Raw genomic sequence first — 25,978 nt, forward strand, 5'->3', positions numbered from 1 at the left:
ATCACAGCTTGACAAGTCCTAAAATACGGAAGTTAGTGTCGACGTGTGATTGGTCAATGTACCTTAAATTGCAGTCACGGTAGTAGCAAACTGGAACAGTGGATGTAATGTATTTATCATTTTGTTGTATGCTATTGTATATTGTTTATCGAATTAATTCACAATACGAACTATATTCACATTAATAATACTATCATCAAAGCTTGTTCTAATGTAGAGCGACAAACCTCTTTCCACATATATTGATATGTTCAGAAATTAATGATGTTTAAAGCAACTTTTTAGTAAACTTTGTGATAAACTATTGTACCAAAACATGTAATATGTTATTTCTAATATTGTAATTGTGTTTTTTATAATAGCACTTTAATTCCGTACAGCTGGGATGGGCTCCAAGCCACTGTGACCCTGAACAGGATAAGTGGTTCCAGATAATGTATAGATAAACTTAATTCAGTCATTATTATGAACTCGCCAAAAATAAACAGGAGATTTCCTTTTTTCAATGATTCCATCAGTCATTTCGTCTATGGACTTGAATATGGAAGTATAATGTTTGTGCAATCTTTCCTAACAATGGTTCAGCAGTAGGTTTTACAGATATTGCCATTGTTGAAATTGTATTGCAGGGACACATCCTTCAAATAACCTGGAGGAATCTTGCACCATGTCATTTTTTTCACATATAAATAAAATATATTAGACAACCACATTTTTACATTTTGAGCCTAAAATAAAATGTTTCAATAAATCTTCAAATTGTCCGTGATGAATTTTTGTCACAACCCAAAATTCCAAAAATTAAACCATTTTTATTTTCATGTTAATCTCTTGTGTTGTGCAGAAGTTGGCAACAAAAACTAGAAAACCATCTTAAAATCTGTAAAACCTACTGTTCAGCCCTTGTAAGGAACTAAGCATTATATCAGATCAGTGCATTGCACTATTTTAAGTGGTTCCCCTGTGTGAATTGAACCAAGAAATATTCTCTACAATCCTGGCTGCACAGCCAGAGTGAGAGCTGCTGTTGTAAGGTAATGCTGCTTGTTTGAATTGTTGAAGTAGAAGAATGTAAAAGAATATGCTGGTTCATGCAGATGTTCCATGACATCAGAAACAAACCTATATCCTTGAACTGTGTGAAGCATTTCTGATATGCTATTTAAGTTTTTAGACCATATGTTGCTGTTGTAGCATTTGGAATAGAACAGATGGAGAAAAGATGTCAACAGAGAGTAGGAACCTGCCTTTGGATCAATATTGTAGAACTAACAGGTAAGACGGACTTTTAGGATCCCCTGACAGGTGTTCTGACAGATAATGCGATAGAAGGTGTTCTGCACGTCTGCTGGTCTGTTTTAATTGTAGTGATATACCATCTGGAAGTGACTGTGACAGTGAATAACAAGATCAGGAGCCCAGGGTTCGGTTAACTTAACGTTAACTGTCACACTATAACGACAAAAGGTTGTTCTATTGAGATCAGGGTCTTTTTTGGGATAAGCCATACAGGCTGGGGCACCAAATGCTGAAGGGGTGTTTAACGTATATTTTCTTTAAATAATTTTAGTTTGAGCATTGTTTAAAGAGGAGACTGTAGGATCTGCATTAAGGAAATTGTGCACACGTACTGAGATTACACACGACACAGCTGCACTTTGCAACAGCGGTCAGTGTGGGTAAGGTTCAGTATGAGGATGACAGCTACCTGCAGCAGCTGTTCACATACACACACAAATGACAAATCTATAGCCACTTGTTCGCTAGACTTTCTCAGTAAATGTGTCACCTTCAGCTGTAACTTGTCCACTATGCTCAGCCTGTGTAGGACAGGACAACAGGACGTTGAGTAGTGGATTAGCTGCAGGAATTTCTAAATGACCCATCGAAAATCAATATTAATAATTCCTGATGTTTGGTCAACTACTCCTTCATTTCTGGTAAAGCTAAATGTAACAGAACCTTTTCTCTCTAAATCCTCAGAGCTTATCTAGTGAGTTCACTGCAGTGTTTAAATACCATTCAAGATACTTCAGTTAATAACAGTTAACTTGTCAAAAGGTTTTGAAATTTGAAAGGCAGATTTTAATTAGATTAAATTAGATTCAACTTTATTGTCATTACACATGTAAAAATACAAGGCAAGGAAATGCAGTTTAGCATCTAAGCAGACACGCAATAGGGAGTAAAGTGCCTGCAGTATGTACAAGATAGGCACTATTATTAGAATGTACACGTACTATGGACATATTATACAGATTTACAAAGTCTAAGGAACGATAGATTTATATTATCTGGTTATATACTAATCAACAGTACTATTACCTTTACTTGATTCCTGATATTAATTAGATAATTTAGTTATTTTTAAGGGAAAAAAACACTCATGGGTTTCTACTTAAATTTTCACAAACCAGCAGATGGCAGCACTGTATCTGGATTCAGACTTTATTTCCCTTTCTTTACCTTTGCAGTTTTTATTCAACAACATGCTATATTCCCTCCCAATTTATTAGGTACACCTAGATAACTAATGCACTATAATACATCATTCATGCAACAAATGCCGTTCATGTGGGTAAAGCTCAGTGTTGTGTTATAGCTTTTCTTTTCTTTTGGAGTCAAATCGTTTGCCGATTTTTATTCTTCAACGAAACAAATATGAATCTGCGTCTGTTACTGGGATGTCCAGTAACACTTCATAATACAGCCCATAGTTCATAGTGTAATTTAGTTACATCAAACAGGTTCATAATATACTGTATTTTAAAGACATCAGCAGTTCACAGGAAAATAATATTGTTGTTTGGGTTGTTGAGAGACCTTTACTTGAACCTTCGAAATAGACAAAGATTATTTATGACACAGGTAAAAGAAATTGTACTAGACCTCATGTTATTAGCAGCATTGAGTTCGGGATTGTTTGTACAGGCCACATTTGCTTTTAGAATCAGTAAATCCATGTGATGGATGAGGTTAGAGTCGTGGGTAATTACAGATACTCTGGTACTATGTTTTTTCTGCTTCTCTGTCCACACCTGCAGATTTACTCAGTCTGCTTGTGAAGTTGCTTATGTTCTCTTCAGTGAATTAGTCCAGCAAAGCATCAAAAGATCAACCTGTGTGACTCCAGGTCTGATTTTGTCTTGACAATGTTGTGGAACCATCTAGTTGTTCTGCATGAAAATTTGTGTAAACTGCACCCAAACTGTAACGTCAGTTCAACACTCACTCCCTCAGAGATCAGCTGAACAGGGTTGTGGTGACATTACTTAACCTGCTCACTGTGCTATGATGCTCTAAACTCTACTGTCTGTGTAATTATTATTGACACATTGTCTGGGGATATGTATTTTGGATTATCTGTCCTTTTGTTTTTGTAATTTTCACTGTGTCGGTGTTAAACAAATTGGACATCTGTTTTTGTTGTTGTTGTATATATTTGTTGCAAATTCCATGTGGGGTCAAATATTAATTATGGCATTCTACCTGTTTATACAAAGTTTTTAAACTTCCAGACGATTTAATAGAAACTCCCATTAGTGTAACAAACTTAGGTATGACTGATGTGGGTATTTCAGTCAAAGCAAATCAAAGAAAAGTGAAAACTGAGGGCCTAGTCTCATTGTCCTGTCACCAACTTTATCTGGAAAACAAAAGTGGCAAGTGCTGGGAATTATACAGTCTAAGTTAAATACTTCTGAGAACTGAGCTGTGATAAACGATAATTTGGTTGATTCTTGTCTGACGTTTGTCCTGAACATAATAAAAAATACAGTCTCCAGTTTGCCTTTTACTGAAATGACATCAGAAACCAGTGCAATCATGTGAATTTTTGACATAAATATGACTACATTTGTGCATGTGTAATCACAAAATGATGCGTTACCTGTAAGGTGATAACCACATTCTCTCCTGTCCATGTGGATGTGAAGCTGATCAACTCAGGGTCTACAGGTGAAGCTTGTGGAACAAACTAATATTTCACTGGTTACTTTCAGAGAAATAGAGCTTTTATAAGTCTCAGTGTTTTTTTAGATTCTGCAGTGAATGAACGAAACATTTTGCGATAAATATAAATCATACTAACTTGTGTATGATAATGACTGTGTGATGCTAAACTAACATCCTGTGACATGAAATATTACTATGCAACAGGACAATAGCTGATGTAAAATGACATATGCTAATACAACACAACGATATAAATACAGTACGATGTGTAGAATATAACGTGAGATGTAGTTGTAATATGACAAAAGGCACCATAACAAAAAACGATGGGGCAATTAAGTAGAAATATAACATGGCACAAATGTTATGGTTTGTTATGTGATGTAACTTAAAGTATGCAAGGTATTTTTAATTAAATTTAAAGTTTAACTATACTATTATAATAAACATACTGACAATACCAAAATCTTTTTTTTTACATACAAGATTTAGAATCTGCACTAAATTATCTAGACTCCAGCATATGAACATGGTCATTATCTTATTATCTTATCTGAACCAAAAGTCAGTTACCTGATGAAAGGATATGACAAAACAACAAAGATTTGGATTTGAAGTCCGTCCACAGTTACATAGAATCTGGCTTATAAAATCTAGGAAAAGTATAATTTGTTATTTTCTTCTATCATTCATACATGGCAGTATCCAAGTTTGCCAAGGATAATGTAAAGAGAAGAAGCTCATGTTGGAAGGTCATGGCTTCAGTAACATCTGTGTTGTGGCTGTAAAAATACCACCAAATCCAAACTTACCTGGACCACGTGCTGCTTGGCTTGGTGCAGAGTGGTAATGACTGGTAGGTGATTTACTGTTGAACTACCATCAGAGAGGAGGGCACACACTTAAACCGCAGCTTTGTTATTTGTGGGACGTCAGACTCACACCTGTGTCTTTCTGTACAGGAAACCTGACTGAGAGCAAGAAAGACAAATTCATTTCACTTCTTGTGGCGGTAACTTGGTGGGTGACATCATAACAGTATTTTACAGGGAAATACCACACATCTGAATTTTAATGCTTTAATACACCTAAAAAGTAGCTGCTTCACTAACAGTGAATGTTTCTGCTCTGTGTAAACCTCATTGTAATCAATTTTTGCTGAGGCCTTGTAAATTGTAGCTTCAGTTTCCTGTTTTTAGCTGAGAAGTGGCATTTTGTGTGTCCTTTTTCTTGCTGTATCCCATCTGCTTCAGGGTTTCACATGTTGTGCGTTCAGAGATGCTCTTCTGCATTGCTCTGTTGCGGAAGAGAATCTTCTGGGGGTTGTGGTCTGACTTGCTTAGGGCACCAAAAAGTCAGAAACTGGCCCTTATTAAGATTTTTGAATTTATAAAGTAACAAGATAATTGGATGTTTTGTCTCATTATATAATTTTATATGTTATAAAATTCTATATATTATATTATATTAAAATGACAAATTTGTTATTGTGTTGAAAAACTGTTATGCAAATAGACAAAAAAAGACCTTATAATCTTTGACACAAGTAGACACAAAATGAAAGAAAACAGGAATTAGTTGACATAAAACACAAATAGACACAAAATAACTTAAATTAGACTCAAAACAAACAAACAAACAAACAAAAACCTCAGTCTGCGTCCATGGTTGCCGTTATTTTACCCTCCGTAGAGTATAAAACAGCACAGCAACACCCACCCATGTTTGCCTAAGACAGCTGGTTCTCTAGGATTCTGCATAGGGAACCAGCATAAAGCCATGTCTGTGAATGTCAAAGAAAACTTATCATGTTAACAAGACATGGTGGGTTTGGGATAATAATGCAAAGTCAGCCTAACTGGTATGTAGCCTATTAGTAAGAGGAAAACATGCCAGAATAACTTGAAAACCATCCTAGAAAGTAAATATTAAGTTTCTTTTTGCAACACGAATTTAGCAAATTGAGCACAAGCTCCAGGCATTGCGTATCAACTAATATTTCCTCCTAATTGCACAAGTCAATTAATTGCAAATTGCGAAACGATTCTTTTCATAGCACTTTGCTTCAATGTTTTCTCCTTGATCTTGATTTTTGCTGCCTTGTAATAACTCACTTGTGAGTAGCTTTGAATAAATGACTTGGAGTGTTAAAGTAAAACTGTATTTGAGGTATTGATGCTTTTTGTACACACTGATATAAACTGGCATTTAAGTAATATTAATTAAACATTTGACATTCAACATTTAATGTGTATGGATTCACAAAGTTTCTAGCTGAGCATGAGAAGGTAGCAAGTAACTGCGTGCCAACAAAGGGGAACGTTCAGTACATGGCCAAGTGTGATTTTCCCAGGGAAAGCAGCGTTGTTGATGGAAATGATGATGTGAGAGGAGGCAGTGAACGCACCGTGGGGCTGGTCAGACCGGCCAGGTGAGTTGCACGACGTCGGGGATCAAGGGATCAGTTCTCTGTTTTTCTCGTTCTTCCCAGTGCTTGAGACCTGACCTGAGATCAGTGTGAGAGTGCGGGAGAAGAACGGGAGGGGAGAAGGTGGCGTTACCTGTTTCAGTGAAACACACCAACAAACGGAGAGTTTCCAGCAGGTGAGTCCGCGTCCAAATACCCAATTAATTGAGCTTTTAATGCCTGGAATATAAAAATTACATGGAAAAACAACGAGTAAGACAGCGGGTTTTGTGGCGTTTGGCTTTAATATATGTTTGTCCAAGTTTAGTTGAGGCGGTTTCGTGTGTATTGTGACATTTTTCTTCCATCAGAGCTGAAGTGTTCGTGAGCATTTGATCGTTTTTCTACACTTTAACAAATGTTAACGGCGGTTTGGTGTCAATGAGGTGACAGGCGAATCAGCCCTCGGTGTTTTCTTTCAGTCCTTCTAACATTTCCTCCGTTTAATTTGTTGTGGTCAGTAAGTCTGTGTCATGGGCGGATTGTGCGATAAAGGGCTCCGGGCAAATGAAGCCAACAAATAATTTGTTGTATTCTTATAGTCATTTTTCGACACTTGGTGATTGATTTGTGGCTCTCTGGGATCATTTTTTGCAAAAACTGTGTTTGTTTCATTGATCTAAGGATTATTATCATTATACTACTGGTCTTGTAAATATGGACCAGTTGAGGTGTGACAGTTTAAATGGGAGTGGGCTTCTTTATTCAGATGCCATTGTGTTAATTGCAGAGGCAGAGGAGGAAAAGAGAAGAACTGATGCCAGTTAATGGTGTAAGAAATGACCATAAAACGTGTTTAGGTGAGTAACTAAATTCCAGTTTATGTTTGGACATAGAGAGAACTACATTTACTCATATGAATAACTTGGTTTTAAATTTAGCAGTAAATAAGAAATTTGTAAAAGGTAGCGTGTTGCTGGCAGCACAGTGGTGGAGTGGTTTGTGGTGCAATCTCGCACCTTAGAAGGTCACCGGTATGAATTTAGCAACTGGCTGTGGCCTTTCTGTGTGGGGTTTGCATGTTCTCCCCGTTCTTGCGTAGGTTTCCTCTGGGTACTCTGGTTTCCTCCCACAGTCTAAAAACATGCATGTTCGGTTAAGTGGTGACTCTAAATTGCCCATAGGTATGACTGTGAATGCTTGTCTGTCTGTGTTTGTCTCGCTGGCCCTGACGTAGACTGTAGAGCTGTTTAGGGTGTAAGCTGCCTTTCGCCCACTGACAGCTGGGATAGACTCCGTCCCTGTCCCCACGACCCTGAACAGGATAACGGATGGATGGATGCAGATGCAGGTGGCTTCTTAACAGGTTGAAAAATGTACTGAGGCTTTTCCTCTTACACTAAACTTAATGCAGTCTGTGTTTGTCCTTTGTTGAATTATGCCAATGGTTTGTGGAATTGAAACAAATTCAAAATAAGGCCATGAGGTAATTCAGGAAGTAAAAGTCATCATTATGCAGAATGATCAGCACTAAATTTTTGAAGGTCACTTTTTGGTGCATTCCTTTGCAAATTATACTAATGCATAATATAGAATATAGTTGTTTTTAAGCATCAGACCTCAGACAAGAACATTATTACAATATAGTGGTTTTAAAACTGCTCTTCATAGTCGTAGGCCTAAATAAAGCACTTCTATTTAATTGACCCACATAAGTCTGCCAATCATAAGAAGACATAGATGTTCTCTCTCATTGATTCCTAACACTCGGGGCTTGATTTAAATTAAGAAATGTGAAATTCGGAAGTTATAGTCCACAGTTTTTACACTGAAAGGACATTTACGTAATGTAGTCTTGTTTGCAATTTTGAACTACTGTGTTGAATGTTGCACAAATGCAGTTAAAAGTGTGCATTGACTATGAAGTCATGTACAGTCCTTAGATTCTGAATTCAGTTCTCTTTGTTGCAAATCTCTGACAGTCGGTGCTGTTAGCAGCCTCACACCAAACCAAAAATACAGTTTTATCTTTGAGAATATCCTGGGCTTTCATCTTGTGTGACTGAGTGCTCAGGAAAACCGGTAATCGGCCAACGGAAATTGTCATTTAAATACACTATGATGAAATGAACAGCCTCATCTAAAACGATTCTGAATGTGTTTGTTTTGCCTGAACCAACCCTTTCCACATTTTCTCAGTTAGCCAATCTACCACAACAGGTTTCCACCTTCATCACCTCTTGCCATTTACAAAGATCGTAGGCTGCAGAGTCATTCATTGACGCACATGTGGTTTACTCGGAAATATCTGAAGTTTGTCCAAACTAAACAACAATATGCACATTGGGAATGTGTGTAACTGGGGCTGGATGTGTTGGAAACATAATAAGGAGAATTTAGTACCACATTAAAGCCGCACTTGAGACAGCTGCAGTAATGTTTTAAATTTCCTGTAAATGTCTGACATTGGTACAAAGGATGGACGATTAAAGGATGACTTGAGTTTTTTTCCAATTTGCGTCTTAAATGTATTTTTTGTGTCGGTAGTAGCAACATTATAAACAGAAACAAAGTGATAGACAAACGTGAGCAGTCAGATGATCCACAAGTTAGACACAAACTACCAGTTTGGTCAGACCTCTCTAAACAAAAAAATGGATTTGAAGAATTATGTTATTTTACTCATGATTTAAACTGTCCATATTAAACATTCAACATGCTTTAAATGGTAAATACTAATTTGTAAATACATATTGGATGTAAGTGATTGGCAGGTGCCAGGGACCAACCTCATCATTCCAGTTAACAGCATGACTGGCTGACTGCTCGTGTTTGCTGCATTATCAGACTTTGTTGTAATGATGTTGCCACGCGTAGCAAGTTGATACATTTGCGTGTCCACTGTAATTTAGAGGGCCTACGGTAGCTTAAAAGGATAATTCTAGTTTGTGTTTCTCTCTTTAGTGATCACAGAGTCCAGGTCCCATGTCGTCAGGAGGAGTTGGTCCTTTCACCAGGTTTGACTGGGTGCGGGAGATCCCACACTATGACCAAGTCCCTGTTGAGTCCTTAAGACAGTACCCAGATCTCCCTCCACCCCCACACCCTTTGCACAGTGCAGTGCCAGCTGGGAGCCTAGATCCCCTCCCCCCTCCTCCTTTACCTGATAAGCCAGCAGTTGGGCTTGATTCCTTTGACTTCCCTGACAATGATAAGCCACAGGAGGCAGACTCTGATGCCATGGACATCAAGCCTGTCCGCCGCTTCATCCCTGACTCTGTCAAGAACTTCTTCCGTCGGAACAGTAGCAAACGTAACAGCGGGGGTTCCACCATTCCACAATCTCTACCTGCCCCTCACTCCCCTGCCCCATCGTCCAAGAAGAGTGCTTACAGCTACACAACACCTGGTATCCCCTGCTCACCCCCCAACTCTGCCCCTCCATCTCCATCCCTTCCTGGGTCATATCGGGACCCCTATGGAGGCTCTGGAGGCAGCTACACCTCTCAGAAAGAGCGAGACCGGATGCTGCTGGGTGACGAAGCCCTTGACTCTGCATCTGCAGTGCCTACCAATCTCTCAGCTCAGACCTACCAGGAGCGGGTGGAGGAGTACCATCAGCGCTATGCCTACATGAAGTCCTGGGCTGGCCTGCTGAGGATCCTGGGATGTGTGGAGCTGCTTCTTGGAGCTGTTGTGTTTGCTTGCGTCTGTGCATACGTTCATAAGGACAATGAGTGGTTCAATATGTATGGATACTCCCAACCACAGCTGTTTGGGGGGCTTGGTGGAGGTGCATATGGTGGGTATAATTCCTACACAGGCCCCAAGACCCCTTTTGTTTTAGTGGTGGCTGGTCTCACGTGGATAGTGACAGTTATTCTGGTCGTTCTTGGGATGACTCTATACTACAGAGCCATCCTTCTAGACTCATCTTGGTGGCCACTCACAGAGTGTGCAATCAACCTGGTGTTGGCAGTGCTCTATTTAGCTGCAGCAATAGTGTATGTAAGAGATACCACTCGAGGAGGACTGTGCTACATACCGGTCTTCAATAGTGGAGTAAATGGGGCATTCTGCCGCACCGAGGCTGGCCAGACAGCAGCCCTTATCTTCCTTTTCATCAACATGTTACTGTACTTCATTAGTGCAGGAGTGTGTCTGAAGCTGTGGAGACATGAAGCAGCCAGGATGAGGAGGGAGGCACTGGCACAGGAGGTATTGTGAATATTTTTGGTATTTCTATACTTTATACCATTTGTCTTCAAACGATGGTTGCTTTGCTACATGCTTAAGAAGAGACAGGTTTTACTATAACCAGTCACAGATGATGATTAAGCGCCAGTGAACACTCAGATACTTTAGAACTTTGTATCTCTGGATCAGCCTCTTACCGGGTTATTACGACATCATCTGAACTAACAACAATGTAGTAATCACCATCGGCAGACTCTCCTTTAAGCTATTCTGTGACTGTTTACGCTTTACATATCTTAGACATATTGTTTGTTGTACAAATACTCCAACCAACATCCTGCCCCTGATGCTTACTGTGTTAAAGGAAGCGTCCTTTTAATGAACTATACAGTATACACCCAGCACCACATTAAGGTCAGCAGCGAGCTTGTTTTACCAACTCAGCTGCGCATGCTCTCCTCTCGTCTGGCGCACTGAAGATATGATACGTTTGTGTCGTAAGTAACACATAAACACAATGATGTTTTATTGTCTGTGGGGAGAGAGTCATTTACGACATTACATTTAGACAACCTAAAAGTCTGTGCATTAAAATGAAAACCTGTTTACAATAATTTTTGCAAACAAAAAGCTGGCCTAGTATCATAGGATCAGCTCACAAAAACCCTTATGCTATTGAGATGATCATCCTTCTTGTCTCAGAGACTGCTAAAATTACATGTTGCGTGTTATTTTGGCATGTTTAAGTGTCCTACGTTCCAGTTAGCTACATTGCAGACAGTTAAAACTAAAGTTTGCAGTGTGGCAGGTTGCATTATCCTGCTGAAAAAGGCCATTGCCATCAGGGCCATATCTTGGAATATGAATGGCAGAACCCAAGGTTTCCCAGCAGTGCTATGCCTAAACCATCACAGATCAGTGGCTAATTAGTGTATAGACCTATACACTTAAGAATTCATCCTGCTACTTTTATCAGTAGTTAGATCATCTAAAAACACCAGTGACCCAGTTCATCCACTTTAGTTGTTTCTGTGGTCTTTGGTGCTGCTTAGCTGCCAGTTATGTCCTTCCTTTAAGAATGTAAGTTGTATTGGCCACTCCCAAAGTTTTTGCTATGTTTCTAGTGGGTTTATTATGTGTTTCATTCCCTACTTCAAACAGCAGACTAGACATTGCTTTGGACCTTATTTTGAGAGTTCCAGTGAACCTCAACCAAATGTAGCCACCTCCAGAAGTTTTCATCTGAATTAAGGCTGAAAGTCTCGACTTCACTCAAATTTTGAGGGCTTTTACTTCATATTCAACGTGGTGGTGTAGAGAGATCAGATGCCAAAATAACTTGCATGATTGTCAGCTATACAAGGAGGAAAACTCAATGTTCCAATAAATATAAACCTGGCTGTAGACCATCATTTTTTTCCCCATAACATTTAGAAAACCTAATGAATCACTCTCTTTTTTTTTTTTCCCACAACAGATGAAAACGATTGGATCATCAGTCCCTCTGTCTTTAGTAAGTATCAAGGATTGCTGTTTATGTTCTTGCAGAAACTATCATGAGCAATGGATTGACACAATATACACTAACACATGACTTTATGTATCTACTATAGCCAGCTTCTAGGACCTCAGACCCGACTCCCCTTCCCACCATCCAGCCAGACATCATGGATGCCCCAAACAGCTCTGCAGCTGCACCACTGATGACCATGCAGCCCGAGATCCTCCGGGGTCACATACCAGCTGGACACATCCCCAAACCTGTCATAATAGCTGACTATGTGGCGTAAGTCTTACCTACCTCCTTTAGTTTTTACGTGTTCAAATACCCTGAATAGGAATTGAAATAATTTATTATTTATAACTCATTAAATCTACAGGTATTCACTAACACAAAGTATAAATCAGGCCTCATCTCTTCTTAAAGCATCAGGTCCTTTACTTAATGTTATTTTTCACAATGTGGTCCACATCTACAGGACCACTAAAATGATACACCATGAAAGAAAATACACTGGCCAGTGTGACACTGTAATCACCGTTGATTAAAGTAATCATGTTTTCAATTTTATCAAAGTGGTATGATGTACCTGACATTCATTTTTTAAACTCATCCCTCATAGTGTGACTTACATTGTAGGTACTCATCTGTCATGGTTTTCTACAAATATGTTTAATCTTTGTTGTCCAAATGATCTGAGTGTAATTAAAGTCAGGTGATTTTGAAGGCAAAGGCATAATTCTTTTCTTTGTACATTTACATTTAGTCATTTAGCAGATGCTTTTATCCAAAGCGACTTAAGAGTGAGGTACAACGCAGCAAAAATCTGAGTCAAGGAGAAAACATCGAAGCAAACTCCTATCAGAAAAGTGTTTACATTTCAGGAGATGCAAGTGAGACACTTCCTTAACCAATGCTCTCCACAACATAGCTTTTGACAGGGTTTGCCTTTTAACTGAAAACCATCACTGTGAGAACAGTGGTGTCACGGTGGAATCTATAATCTGAAACATACTTAGTTTACTCTATAAATCCTCGGTTTAGTTTTTGATGTCTTCAGTTTCAGTGAGGCCTCCACCTTCACCAGTAGATATTATCAGTGGATATTGACTTCTTCTGACTGGTATGGAGTCTCGGCCTGTGGAGCATCATAGAGTTGGCACATGTCCCACCCAGCTTTCTTATGTGTCATTAGCATCACAATAGACACACAAATGTGGGAATGGTTATGAAACTGCCTGGGGAGGGATGTCAAGATTGCTTTGCACATGTTGCTATAGACCATCTTCTTTGTTTAACAATGGTTGTTCCAATTTATAGTTGATGCCCTCCTTCACGTCATCGCTTCACATCAGTCAGAACCTCTTCATTAGTGTGAACAGGAGAAATTATTATAGCAATCAGAACTATGAAAAAGATTTGCGAAATTGGAAACATATCTTGTGATCCCTATTGAAAAATCCCTGTTTTCTGGTAACTCAAACGATAGATATGTGAGATGCATATTGCTGTCCATACGACTCCTTTAGCTACAGTATGAGTGTAGCCAGTGGCCTAAGAAAAGTTTTGTTGTCTCTCATTTTTACAGTAAGTACCCCAGCATCCAATCAGATGAGGCGAGGGACCAGTACAAGGCTGTGTTCAATGATCAATACGCTGAGTACAAGGAGCTGCACAAGGAGGTTCAGGCATTGGCTAGGAGGTTTGAAGAGATGGATAAGATGATGCAGAACCTTCCTGCTCGGCCTTCCAGTCAAATGGTGCAGCCTTTCATTTAACTTTACACAAACGCATGTGAATATATTTTAATAAAGATTGAACCGTTTCCACTAACGTGACAATTTCTTTTGTTTGTTTGACTGTTTTCAGGAGAAGGAGCGACTCGATGCTATTTTATTGGAGTATCAGAAGAAGAAAGCTGTAAGTATGCATCATAATGTGAAGACCCATTCACTGTCGCTCATTGAGTGGTTGTATCTCTGTCAAAGAGTTTATGCTTACGTTGAAGGATCTATCCACGTTCATTCCAACTTTGTAGATTCTTATAAATCTAAGTGAAATCTTGTGGTTCTGTGAATTCTGCAAACTTTGCACTCTCCAGATTGAAAAGAAAATACAGCTACATGTACCCCTGTGCAACTTTACCAACAATTACCAAAACACAATCCCTCTTCATTAGGGCAATGTGGGGGAAAAAATTTACCACAATAATATTTTTTAATATTAGTTAATATAATCAATAATAGAAAACTTGCAAATCAAAGATGCTTGTTTCACATTTGGTTTCTTGCTGAGCTATTTAAAATAATCGAGCAAGCCTTGGCCTTTCACCACGCTTGTTCTCTGTGTAGGTTCGTATAAGATATCCATGTTAAGGGTTGTGTAACCGCATAGTATAATTTAATAATGTGACAAATTTTATCGTAGGGAGGATTTACTCATTATATTTACACTCTATTATATGACAATCTGATGTTGTCCGATTTGATCCGATACTTTCTTTTCACTCCTGGCGAGATAATGTGCTGCAGTTGCTTCTCTACTATTCTGTCAGTTTTGACTCAGCCACATACTACTGCAAACATAAACCAGTTTCTGATGTCATGTCCATCTTTAAGGATCACCGAAATAACGTAGGTAATTGAGTTGTTGTTTAAAAGCATAAACAGAAACTGCTATCAGCCAAAAGAAGAGGAATTTGCATGATGTAAAAGTGCAGATACCAAAGCCTTATGCAAACCTGACAGTTAAAAGAAAAGCTAAGTTTATTTGTGCAACAGAAAATAACAGCACATGGTATAAATAAATATAGTAAAAGGGCAACATGCCGAAGTCGGTTGTTATGCATTTTTATTCATTTTTCACTTCAGATACATTTTATATAGTTTTTTTTTTTGTTAAATCATTCTAGTTTTTTGCAAAAAACTACTTTTACTATTTGATTATTTACCTGCATGATTAAAATAGACAGCTGGAAAGCCACACAAAGCAAGGTGATTCATGGCCATGGGGTGAAAAGAGTGAAAGTTGAGCCTCAGTTCAGATGAATCAACCAAAACTACAATACAGTACTTGAGAGTTTTAGTTAAGGAAGGAAGTGTCCATGTTGTAATTGTAACCAGTGAGTAACCCTTAGAGAATGTAACCATGTTGTCATCAGCTGGGAGAAACTATTACAAGACATTTGGTTGTTTAAGATCTGTTTCGTTGTCATGGAGACTAATACTTCCTCAGTAAAACAGTCGTACAGTATGATGTCTTTGGTGATGCCATTTTTTTTCCATCTGGAGCCATGATATTAAAAAAAGGAGAATTCTAGTTTAGCCATAAACACCTCTGCAGACTATAAACAGGGACTATAGACATGCTATCAAGTTACATTATGGGAATGTATTTGTTTATTGAATCATTAGGATCTCTATTGGAGCTAAGAGTTTCCTTGATATTTTCTCACTGCCATGCATAGCATCCCTTTTATAAACACATTTTGTCACAAGGATTGAAAACCAAACATTTAATGCCGTTCTTTTTTTTTTCTTTTTAGGACCCAACTTATTTGGAAAAAAGGGAGAGGTGTGAGTACCTAAAAAACAAGCTCTCTCATATCAAACAGAAGATCCAGGAATACGACAAGGCCATGGAATTTAGTGATAGTAATTGAAACGCCACAGTTAAACATTAGCAGACCTGGAATTCAAATGCAGTGTGAAGCTTGTGTTTGTTACCCTTGTGATATAAACCAATTAGCTGTATAAGTACTATAGAAAAAAAAAATGAATATTGAGCACATTAAACTGTGTGACTGTGTCTTTTAAAACCCATTCGAAAAGGACTCTGGCCAACTAGATGCTCGCCTGAATAGATCAAACAAAATGAGGCAGCTGACAAATTATTAATGAAGGTAAATGCAAATGTAATATCAGATGTCTGTAGAAGTGTGTTGTAGGATTGTTAAACTGTTAAGTTTATTATTGCTCAGGTCATATATGTAATATAAATTATATTGTCATACTATTGAGGGTTAGCTGGTGGACATTAGGCCTTCTGTATGCTGTCGATGTTTTTTGCCATAAATTTATTATATATAGTAGGATCTCCTGAACTGTGAGGCACAATGTGAACATTTACTGTCTAACGTAGTATGAAGTCTCTCTTTACCTGTTACTGAAATAACAATGTGAATATAACAGTTGTTTTTTTTTAATTTGTAGTTTTTTTACTGGGCTTTTTTGTAAACTGTACTTTGATGTATTTGATTGACATATTATTTTTCTTGTTGTGTATATTCCCTGTCTTACTGCTTCATGCCAATTAAGAACCTTTCTTACACTTGTATTTTGCCTTTATTTGATTTTACACATGAAAGTAATGCACTGATTTTTGTGACTTTTTTTTATATCTGCGTATTATATCAGTCTGGACCCAGATAGGCCAGGGCAGTGGTAATGGATGAAGATTACAGTGGTTACAGAATTGATTCTGTAAAGTTCACCTTTTTTTTGCTGAACCCTGAGCTTCTCTCTGTCTCTTCCTGCCACCATAGAGAAGCTGGCTGACACACCTCTGCATGTCTTTATTCATACAGTTCGTATAAATACACAGACTGGAGTGAATTTATCTGCAGATCTTTACATTAGCAGGAAAAGCTCAAATCCAAATATTCAAAACTTGTATTTGCTGTTAATAATTTTATGATCAGTGAGTAATTCGTGGACAGATATGTAAAAATGTCACCTTGGTTATACCGGTCAAATAACTGATGTTTACATGTGATGTCAGTTATTGGGCTTGAAATTGATCTTGAATTTGTTTCTGGAAACGTGAAATAAATAAAATTACAGGAATCTACCACACTGATCAAACACAAATTTTAGAATGAATAATCAAGGGGAGACCTTATAAACTAAGCAGTTTTATTGCCAAATAATTTTAAAGAATGGTTTTAACACTTTTAAAATAATTTTTACTTTCAATATCTAACACATTAAAACTGCCATTTGAATATTGTCTGAGAAGTGTTTTCCTTTTCCAAAGAGTCAACAGCTGCACTATTTCTGTCCATCATAAAGAGAACAATACTAGTTAAACCAGTTTAGATAGTTTCCATTTTTTTAGCAGCAGTAGCAGTTTCTGCTGCTTCTGAACCAGCCCCCCTCAATGGGTGGGAGTTCGGTGACAGATAATTGGATTTGTAGAAAGGATCTAATTAAAAACCCTTTGAATCAAAAACAGCTTGGATAATTTGGACTGAATGCAATGTTCAGTGTTCTAAAATGGCTGCCGTTGTGGCTCCGCTGGTATAACAAACATAGCCTGGAGGACTGGTTTGTGAGCTGTTTTCCTGGTGTCAGGTTTTGCAGCACTCGTACCTTTGTTGATTTTCACTCTGAGTGAATCAGCAGCATTTAACCCGAGGCCTCAAACGCCTCAATTCACTTAGCAAACAAGGAATTTAATTTGTTTGCTTAATACTGGGATTTATAATATCACTAATAATAATAATAACTGTATCAATTATTGTTTTTTACATTCAAAAAGTGTCATTTGTACAATTATTGAATGTGATGTATGGAAAAGAATTTAGACACTGATAAATGTTGATACATTTTAATTTTGAAAATTGACTTAAATAGGCACGAAGTGGGTGACAGTAACATAGTTTGGCAAATAGTCCACAATTTAATATAAACGAATTTCGTGGACTTCGTGGGCTGTGGCGTCCCTGGAAACGTCTTGGGCCTTTTTCCTGTAATTGTTATGAAAGCTGCAAGGGGGGCGGGGAGACAGGTTAGGCCTGTATGAGGCGGGGAGGCGCCCAGGTGATGAGCACGCGCCTAAAGGTGCCACAACTCGGCAGCTTTGAAGGGATGGAATAAAGCTCGTACATCACCGCTGAGTAAACACGCTCTCTATCGGATTAGACGACCCTTCGTACCTGGTGGGTTCATTTTAACTTTGTTACCTATGTTGGAGGCTTAATTGGAGGTGGAGTAGCTCTGCTGGGAATTGTTGTATTTTGTTGGCTACAATGTGGTTATTTTTATTTCCTGTCGCTTCGGCGCAACAAACGTAAGGTTGCGGTTTTTTTTTTAAGCATTATTTCCAATGTATAAATGGATCCTGTAATGTGACATCTCGTGTGTAAATTGAAGTCGTTTACGGGGACAGAGGGCCGAGAGGAGGAGAGCAGAATAATATGCCAGTCAAACCGCAGCCACTGTGCATTGGAGTTTCACTCTGTGAGACTAGAAAACCCAGTTCAGCTCCATTTATCTCCTGCTCAGTTTTGACAGCAAGTGTCCGTTTGTGTTCCTTCCTGTGTCAACACAAACAAACTTGGGAGAACAGCAGCTCAAAAATTGTAGAAATATATGAAATTAATTTTTCGATTTAGTGATCACACCCTGCTAACTCAAACCTGAGTAACACAAGCCTTTAGTGTTAGCCATTTTAGTTACCTGTAAGAATGGGGATGGTACCATCATTCTGTTTTTGGTACTAACACGTGATCACAGCACTGTTTATAAAAACTGTGGAGAACTGCAAATGGATCCTTTGTCTGCACTACATAAACCTAGAACTTAGACCTGGAATTACCTGTTTCAGTTTTTCTCTAAATTTGCATTCAAATTAAATACACATTCATCTTAAGGCTGCAAGCAATGTAGGAAAGTGCTGTTTTTGCAAAAATTAATATTGTGGTGTTTTTGTTTTGTTTGTTTGTTTTTTTAACAAGGTGCGTGCCAGTTGGATTTCAGTATGCCCAGCAAAAAACCAAGCCTCCCACCCTACCAGCCAAGTGGTAGCAAACAGTAAGTGGACCTGCATTAGTCCCAAAGTATACAGTCAATTCCATGATATATCTGTACATACACTGTAGTTGCCTACTCATCCACCAATTTGTTGAGCTGATTTAAAGCTATGTTTATCGTGGGTGGAGTATTTTTTTGCTTCTCAGTGCACATGCCTCTGTAGTATCTGTAGGATCCAAGAGAAACTTTAAGGTTTGTCTAAGGGGAAGAGGTTGACTTCTAAAGATCATGGAGATAAGGTGGATAAAGGTTCATACTGTAGAGAGGTAACAGTTGATCAATTTGGAGATAAACTAAATGAAAATCTGCAACTATTTTGATAATTTATAAGTTTGTTTGTTTAAAAACAGCAGTCACGTGTCCAAATGAACACTGAAAGAGGTTGAACTCGATCAAATCATGTCTTCAAAAGATACTTTATAAGTGATGGAAGCTAAAATCCACAAAACAGCTCTTTTGCTTTTGTCACTTAAAAATGTAAAAACTTCCTTCTGATTGAATCAAATTAAGTGAATGTCTTCCAGGTGCAGTGGTTTTGGCTCAAGTTTCCTCTTTTTTGTGTTTTTCTTTCTATTGCAGGTCAAGAGGGAAACGCAAAGAGCAAATTTTATACTAAAAAGACTTTAACAGTAGCTTTTTACTTCTGGTGATTATATCTAAATGTAACATGTAGGTATCATAAACTTGTGTTTATCACAGAGCTGATTTTGTACAATATTTCAAATGCCTGTGGAAAATCTCATTGGATATTTGTCGAGTGAACCAATGAGATGTTTAAATAATGGCTGACCTGTTTAAAAAAACAAACAAAACAAAAAACATACATTTTTGATTTTGGTACTCATCACTTCTATAAGAAGGGCTTTAAGAATGGATTTTCTCGATAACCAGTTTAAACTCTAGGAGGTATTAGAATAACCGCTTTCAGTGTTCTTATGATCACTTGACTGTTGTTTTATGACACACTACAAAATAAATATGAACCCATTCAGTATAAAAAAAAAGAAAAAGAAAAAAAAAACAACAATCTTTGCATTATAGACTTCTTGTTAGACAACAAGTTGCACCTTGATTAGGACTCTTCTCCAGTCAAACTGTCAAATGGGTCATATCGAATTCTGCAGTTGCCTTTTCATCAATTTAAAGAAGACTTGACTAGACCAAAATGCTGCTGCTGATTTGTTTTGACCAGTTACTCCAAATGGTTATTTAAAGCCACAGCTTTAAAGCTGGTTACTTTTCATGTTTACTGTACCTGCAGTAAACATGCAATATTAGCCCGGATACTGTTGTGGAGCAACACACGCTGACCCCTGACTCTTCTTTGCTCTTCTCTTTTAGCCATAGCAGCAGGCACAGACATAGTGAGCTTATGTCCAACCCAGCCTTTTCCTACTACCCAGGGGAGAGGATGCTTGAATTTTATCGCTGGACCTCACCGCCAGGTGTGATGAAGATAATGAGCATCATCATCATCATCATGTGTGTGGCTGTGTTCGCCTGTGTGGCTTCAACGCTGGCCTGGGACTATGATATGAGCCTAATGGGTATGGGAGGTGGATCCAGCTTGATACCAGGTTACGGCGGCTCTTACGGCGGCTCTTACGGAGGCTCGTATGGAGGCTCATACGGCGGCAGCAGTTATGGCACGGGTGCTGGTGGCTATGGCTACGGAGGAACACAAGTGGACCCTACTGCTGGCAAAGCCTTCATGATCGCCATGGCAGCCATTACCTTCATAGCTGTGCTCATCATATTTGTATTGGTCATTTCGAGGCAAAGAACTGCCCGCTCGCCACATTTCTACCTGGCAACCATTATCATCTGCGCCATCTTGGCATTTCTGATGGTCATTGCCACTATTGTGTATCTGGTAGCAGTGAACCCAATGGCCCAGACCACAGGCTCCATGTACTACAACCAGATTATCCAGCTGTGTTCCCAATACCAGACGCAGAGCCAGGCCCAGGGCATCTTCCTCAACCAGTACCTCTACCATTACTGTGTGGTGGAACCTCAAGAGGTGGGAAATGCTATTTTTTTTTTTTTTATTTGTTTGTATTTTTTGTATTAGTGTATATACCCTCTTCAGCCATAACATTAAAGCAGTTGACGTGAACTTTGATTAAGTCTTTATAATGGCAGATGGCAAGGGGGGGGATAGTAAGGGGGCAAGTGACGAGTCAGTTCTTGAAGCTGATGTGTTGGAAGCAGGAAAAATGGGCTTAACAATCTAAGTGACTTTGACAAGAGCCAAACACTTATGGTTGAACAGCAGGTTTTGTAACAGATTGTGTCCCAGTATTCATTGGTCAGTATTTACCAAAAATGGTCCAAGGAAGGGGAAAAAAAAACACCAAACAAACAAAAATTACAGGTATAAGTTACAGTTTCACGTGTAGCCAACCTTTAGGTTTATCTGTGGTACAGATGCCCAGCTTGTTTGCCTGGTCATCTGTGCCACCGGGTGACTAAACGTGTAGCTCCTGATTGCCAAAAACAAATATCCAAAAGAATGGATATTTTCATAGACCATATTATCATGTATGTTATAGCGCCTACTTGTTATAGCCCCCCTTTACTACGAGTCAAGTTATAAGTAAGATATGCAGTTACTGGTTTGAATTAATCTCCAGATGTGATTTGTCACAAACAGGTTGTAGCCTGTTTGTAGCCTTTTTGCTCTGTCAACTCAGACGCTGGCTTTACAAGTTTAAGTCTTGTGTTAGCTCAGACCTTCAGACTTACCTGTTATTTACAATATTGGATATAACTTCAGCCTGCTGACACTGAGTTCTGTGGTTCTTGCAGGCCATAGCTATCGTCCTGGGCTTCCTGGTGTTTGTTGGCCTCATCATCCTGCTCGTGTTTGCAGTCAAAACTCGTTCCCAGATGAGGTACTGGGGCCCAGAGCGCATTCTCTGGGAGGAAGTGAAGGTCATCAACGGTGGCCACCACAGTATCAGAGACTGGGTGAGTACGTGTTTGTTTTAGTGTTTGCTTGGTAGCATCTATGTGATATGTGCTTAAGGATAAAAGCATTCATATATTAAAATGTTCAAAGTTCAGTTTTTTTGTTTTTTTTTTCAACAAACTGATAGTTTTAAGTACCACATGTACTTTTTAAAGTTGCCATTGTAAATGCTGAACTGGGCAAAAATCATTCAATCCAGTGACAAGAGTAGAATATTTCAGTTCATTGGACATGCCAAAATTAATCATGTGCACCTATTTTTTATTTATTTATTTGTTCTTCTAAGAAAACCACTACATAATCATTTCCTAAAAGAACAGAATCTAATCTGAGCTCATCTGCGGTGGTGCATTGTTTCAAATAAAAGAATTACAAGATGCATGACTTAAGATCTTAAGATGATGAGGTATGGAATGTGTCTGTGACGTCAGGCAAGATCCGGAAGGGTGGTTTCACTCCCAGTTTCTGGGTGTGGTCTTCTTAGCCACTCTTAAATGCAGTATTGTGTACAGAGTTTTGAGAATGATGTATTCTAAAAATGAAACCTCATCCAGCAACTGCTACTGTAGAACTTACAGGAAGTAAATAACTCAGCCCCTGAAACCAAGTGAGCTGCTGTATAACAGAACTATAATTAAAATAATTAACATAAAACTACCTTAATTTCACACATTTTTACATTCCAGGTGTGTGAATGTCCAAAGTTTGAATTCACACCTGACATTTTAGCAATTGCACTGGCAGAGAGAAATAGTCTCGAACTTCCTGTAAACGATAGTAAGGGTATCGGTGGTATTCAGACACACAAGAGAGAAGTAGAAGAACCGGTTGGTCCTGGTGAATGTTTCATACAAGCAGTATTTATAGTATGTAGAGAGGAGGAGCCTCAGTAAATACTGACCAAAACCTCCGTCTGGTTAATGCCATGACTACAGTCATAGATATTTGTGGAAGAAAAGCAGCCAAGAATTCCTTTTTTATTTTGGCAAAAGCTGAAAAAGGTTAATGTGAAGATCAAAGGAAAAGAGTATAATGGAGTAATCAACAAAAGTTTGAACATTTCTGGTCGAATCGTCAGCAATATGTGAGAAGAGTTGGAGAGGTGGAAGAATGCAAGCTTGCATCCTCTATTTAAACATGGTGGGGGGGTCTGTCATAGTTTGGGGCTGCATTTCACCCTGTTTTGTTGGCTATGTTGTCCAAATTGATGGATCATATGTTATAATTAATCATGCCATTCCTTCTGGAAAGCATCCACATAGTCCAAACTTGAATATCATTGATGAAATATGGGATCACCTGGGCAACTCCGGCAAGTGCTGGAAGAAGCTACTATAATGTACCGAAGAGAACTTCAACGAACTCGAAAACATGTGCTAAGTGCAAAGAAAGGTTATAAACTAAAGATTCTGAATCTTACATTTTCCACAATTCAATTAGTTGGACCCTCTACTTTAGACTCCTCAGTCTATCTGGAGTAATTTTGTATTTGTCTCCGAGCCTGATCTGAAATTACACAAGTCACTTCCCTTGATGACAACATCAGATCAACCAGAGCTGCAGAAAACATATCTAATCAGCCACAACATTAGTAACACCTGTAAAATGTATCTACACAGCAGCTCAGCCATGAATTGTATTTTTACAAGGTTATAATTTCTCACTTTCTAAGTTGAAACTATTGAAACGAGTATAATGTCAGATAAGAAAGAACATTTGAAATTCCTTATCAGGTGATTTAAGTTTATTGACATTAAGGAAAATGTGACTAAAGCTGAATTTTAGTTACATGTGCAGGAACTAATGAAAAATGTCTGACCATGTTCTTTCCATCAGGTCAACAATGTATCAGGTGAACCTGATGTACTGGTGAAAGATCATAATGGCACCATTGGGGGATCCAGAGACTATCTGGACAGGCTGGACAGCAACAAGCCTCTGTACCTCCCAGGGTAAACTATAAATCATATTGTACACCTCAAATGTCTCTGTGATCTATTGTAGACAGATTGAGTTGAACTTACCGTAGGCCATGATGTATCTTCTCCAGACCTGTTGGCTTTGTAGGCAAACTGCAGTGGAGTCCAGGAGTGGTTGGTCACATCTATTGAGATAAAATATGCTTTTTATTTAATTTTTTTTTTTTTTCCAGAGATTCAGAAATTAGCAGCTCTGTGGGAGCCCTGAAGTCCAACCTGTGGACTAAGGACTATGACACTGGTGCAGAGTCTGGAGATGACCTAGAGGAAGAAGACTTCTCCTCGTGAGTACATGTGTACATCTAATAACTAGTCACAGTAACTTTTATGAAAAAAATGTTGAGGTGTTATTATACAACAATGTGTCTCTACAAACTGTATTTTTTTATAGGGGATAGTACTAGTAGTCTCATAATTCATTGCCCAGGATAATTTTATTGTGCTCTGGTCTGCAGTTTGTTTCCCCCCATTGTGGATGAGCAAGAACGTTTAAACTATAAACGGGAGTTTGACCGGGATCACACAGAGTACAAGAGACTGCAGCAGGAGCTGGACAGCATAAACCAGAACCTGGCTGATGTGGACAGAGAGTTAGAGAGATACCCTGAGGGTAGTCCACAGTTCCTTGTGAGTTCAGCAGCACCAAACATTTCCCTTTCTGTCATCATTTTTCAAAGGACATCAGGGCTGCGAAAACTAAAATAGGAAATTAAGTGAAAATGTTGTGAATGAATTTATTGGACAGACAGAAACTGTTCTCCACTATCTCAGAAAAAGTGTGTGTGTGTGTCTCTTTTTAAATTAACATAAAACAAATGTGAGTCAATCTGGGATGATGCTTTCTCCCAAATGCTGACTTTAGCTCATTAATCACTGCCTTTTTTGCCCCTCAGGATGCAATGAATGAATACACCAGACTGAAGAACATGAAGAAGGTAAGACTCATAGTGATTTCCAGTGGTACTGTTTAACAATGAAACATCAGCTTCTGAAAATAGCAAAAATATGTTGTGAAAAAAACTCTATGGTTGAGTACCTTTATGTCCTCTGCAGTCCCCAGACTACGAGATTAAAAAGAAGAGGTCAAAGTACCTCAGGTCCAAACTGTCGCACATCAAGAGGAAGGTCAGTGAATACGACCGCAGACCTTAAACCCCCACTTCTCAGCCCTGTGTGCAGGAAAATGTTCCCCACCACAAATGGACAAATGCAATTACTTCAATTAAAGCTTAAAATTTTTTTTATTTTTAAGTGATTGAAGGATTTTAAATTTATTTTATTTTTTTTTTATGAATTCTTCAATCTCTTTTGTGAAGGAATGCTGTATTTTAAAGAACAATTAAGTTGTATAAAATGTACTTTATTTAGTTTCTCTTCGTAAGTTGTAAGGTGAGAGACAGTTTTTTTTTTTTTTTCAGTACTTTGAAGCTGTTATTGTGCTTATTTGTAGCTTTAAATTTCTTTTTAACAGTGACTTACAATGAAGACATAGCTGCAAAGAGACCTATGAGGCATGAATTATTCAAGGTTAAATCACTAACCATCTATTGTAAATAATATATTTTTTAAAGTTTTTACAACCCATGCAAATTATTGTGTAAAATATATTCCTATCGTGCTGTTTGTAAATGATGAAACCTCTCTGTGCTTCTTACTATTGAACTGTCCCATGTAACATATTACCAGGTATTAAAAGTGGAACAAACTGATTAATGGTGGCTCTGTTCCTTTTGGCTTTTCCATTTGCATTTGTGTCTAGACCCCAATGAATTTAATTTATTTCCATTAATAATTCCTCCCACTTTCATTAGGGTATCTCTGATACATGCAATATGTATATTTTGATATGCATTCAGAAGTATCTCTTTCAGAGTTCTCTATTTGTACAGGAAATAAAGCATAGCTTTAAAAAAATGCATTAATTCTTTAACTAGCAGTTTACTTTTTATTTTTTTTATTTTTTTTTTTACGACAGCACAAACTTTGAAAACCTATCTTTGGCTGTTTACTCAGTGAGGTGAATGAGCATAGTGTATGTAAAATTTTCTCCAATGGGGGGGGCGAGGCGATGCTGTGAAGAAGGAAATGCCTGAAAACTGTTGGGAAAAAAATGGAAGTGACTGTGCTGTGAAAGTTGAGGTAAAAAAACAAAAA

The 25,978-nt window shown here is 38.3% G+C and overlaps 1 protein-coding gene across 1 annotated transcript; it reads left to right on the top strand.

Moving 5' to 3' along the window:
• The first annotated feature begins 6,425 nt into the window (after window positions 1-6,425).
• marveld2b (MARVEL domain containing 2b) lies at window positions 6,426-25,742 on the top strand. Its single transcript, XM_067521352.1, has 16 exons — window positions 6,426-6,558; window positions 9,326-10,579; window positions 12,036-12,071; window positions 12,172-12,344; window positions 13,648-13,819; window positions 13,929-13,979; window positions 15,604-15,719; window positions 17,900-17,997; window positions 18,796-18,871; window positions 20,213-20,894; window positions 21,683-21,844; window positions 23,682-23,797; window positions 23,998-24,108; window positions 24,280-24,451; window positions 24,718-24,759; window positions 24,878-25,742. Exons 2-16 carry the CDS (start codon window positions 9,347-9,349, stop codon window positions 24,974-24,976), a joined length of 3,339 nt encoding a protein of 1,112 aa, XP_067377453.1. The 5' UTR covers window positions 6,426-6,558; window positions 9,326-9,346; the 3' UTR covers window positions 24,977-25,742.
• The last annotated feature ends 236 nt before the right edge of the window (window positions 25,743-25,978 follow it).

This window comes from Channa argus, chromosome 11, assembly GCF_033026475.1.
Source record: "Channa argus isolate prfri chromosome 11, Channa argus male v1.0, whole genome shotgun sequence".
In the NCBI taxonomy this organism is placed as follows: domain Eukaryota; kingdom Metazoa; phylum Chordata; class Actinopteri; order Anabantiformes; family Channidae; genus Channa; species Channa argus.

What these genes read in the sequence shown, in the direction of transcription:
- marveld2b (XM_067521352.1), top strand. Translation starts at nt 9,347, where the DNA reads ATGTCGTCAGGAGGAGTTGGTCCTTTCACCAGGTTTGACTGGGTGCGG. An exon ending in GGGAGGCACTGGCACAGGAG is followed by an intron (nt 10,580 to 12,035) that starts GTATTGTGAATA and finishes TTCCCACAACAG; the next exon opens with ATGAAAACGATTGGATCATC. An exon ending in AGGGTAGTCCACAGTTCCTT is followed by an intron (nt 24,452 to 24,717) that starts GTGAGTTCAGCA and finishes TTTGCCCCTCAG; the next exon opens with GATGCAATGAATGAATACAC.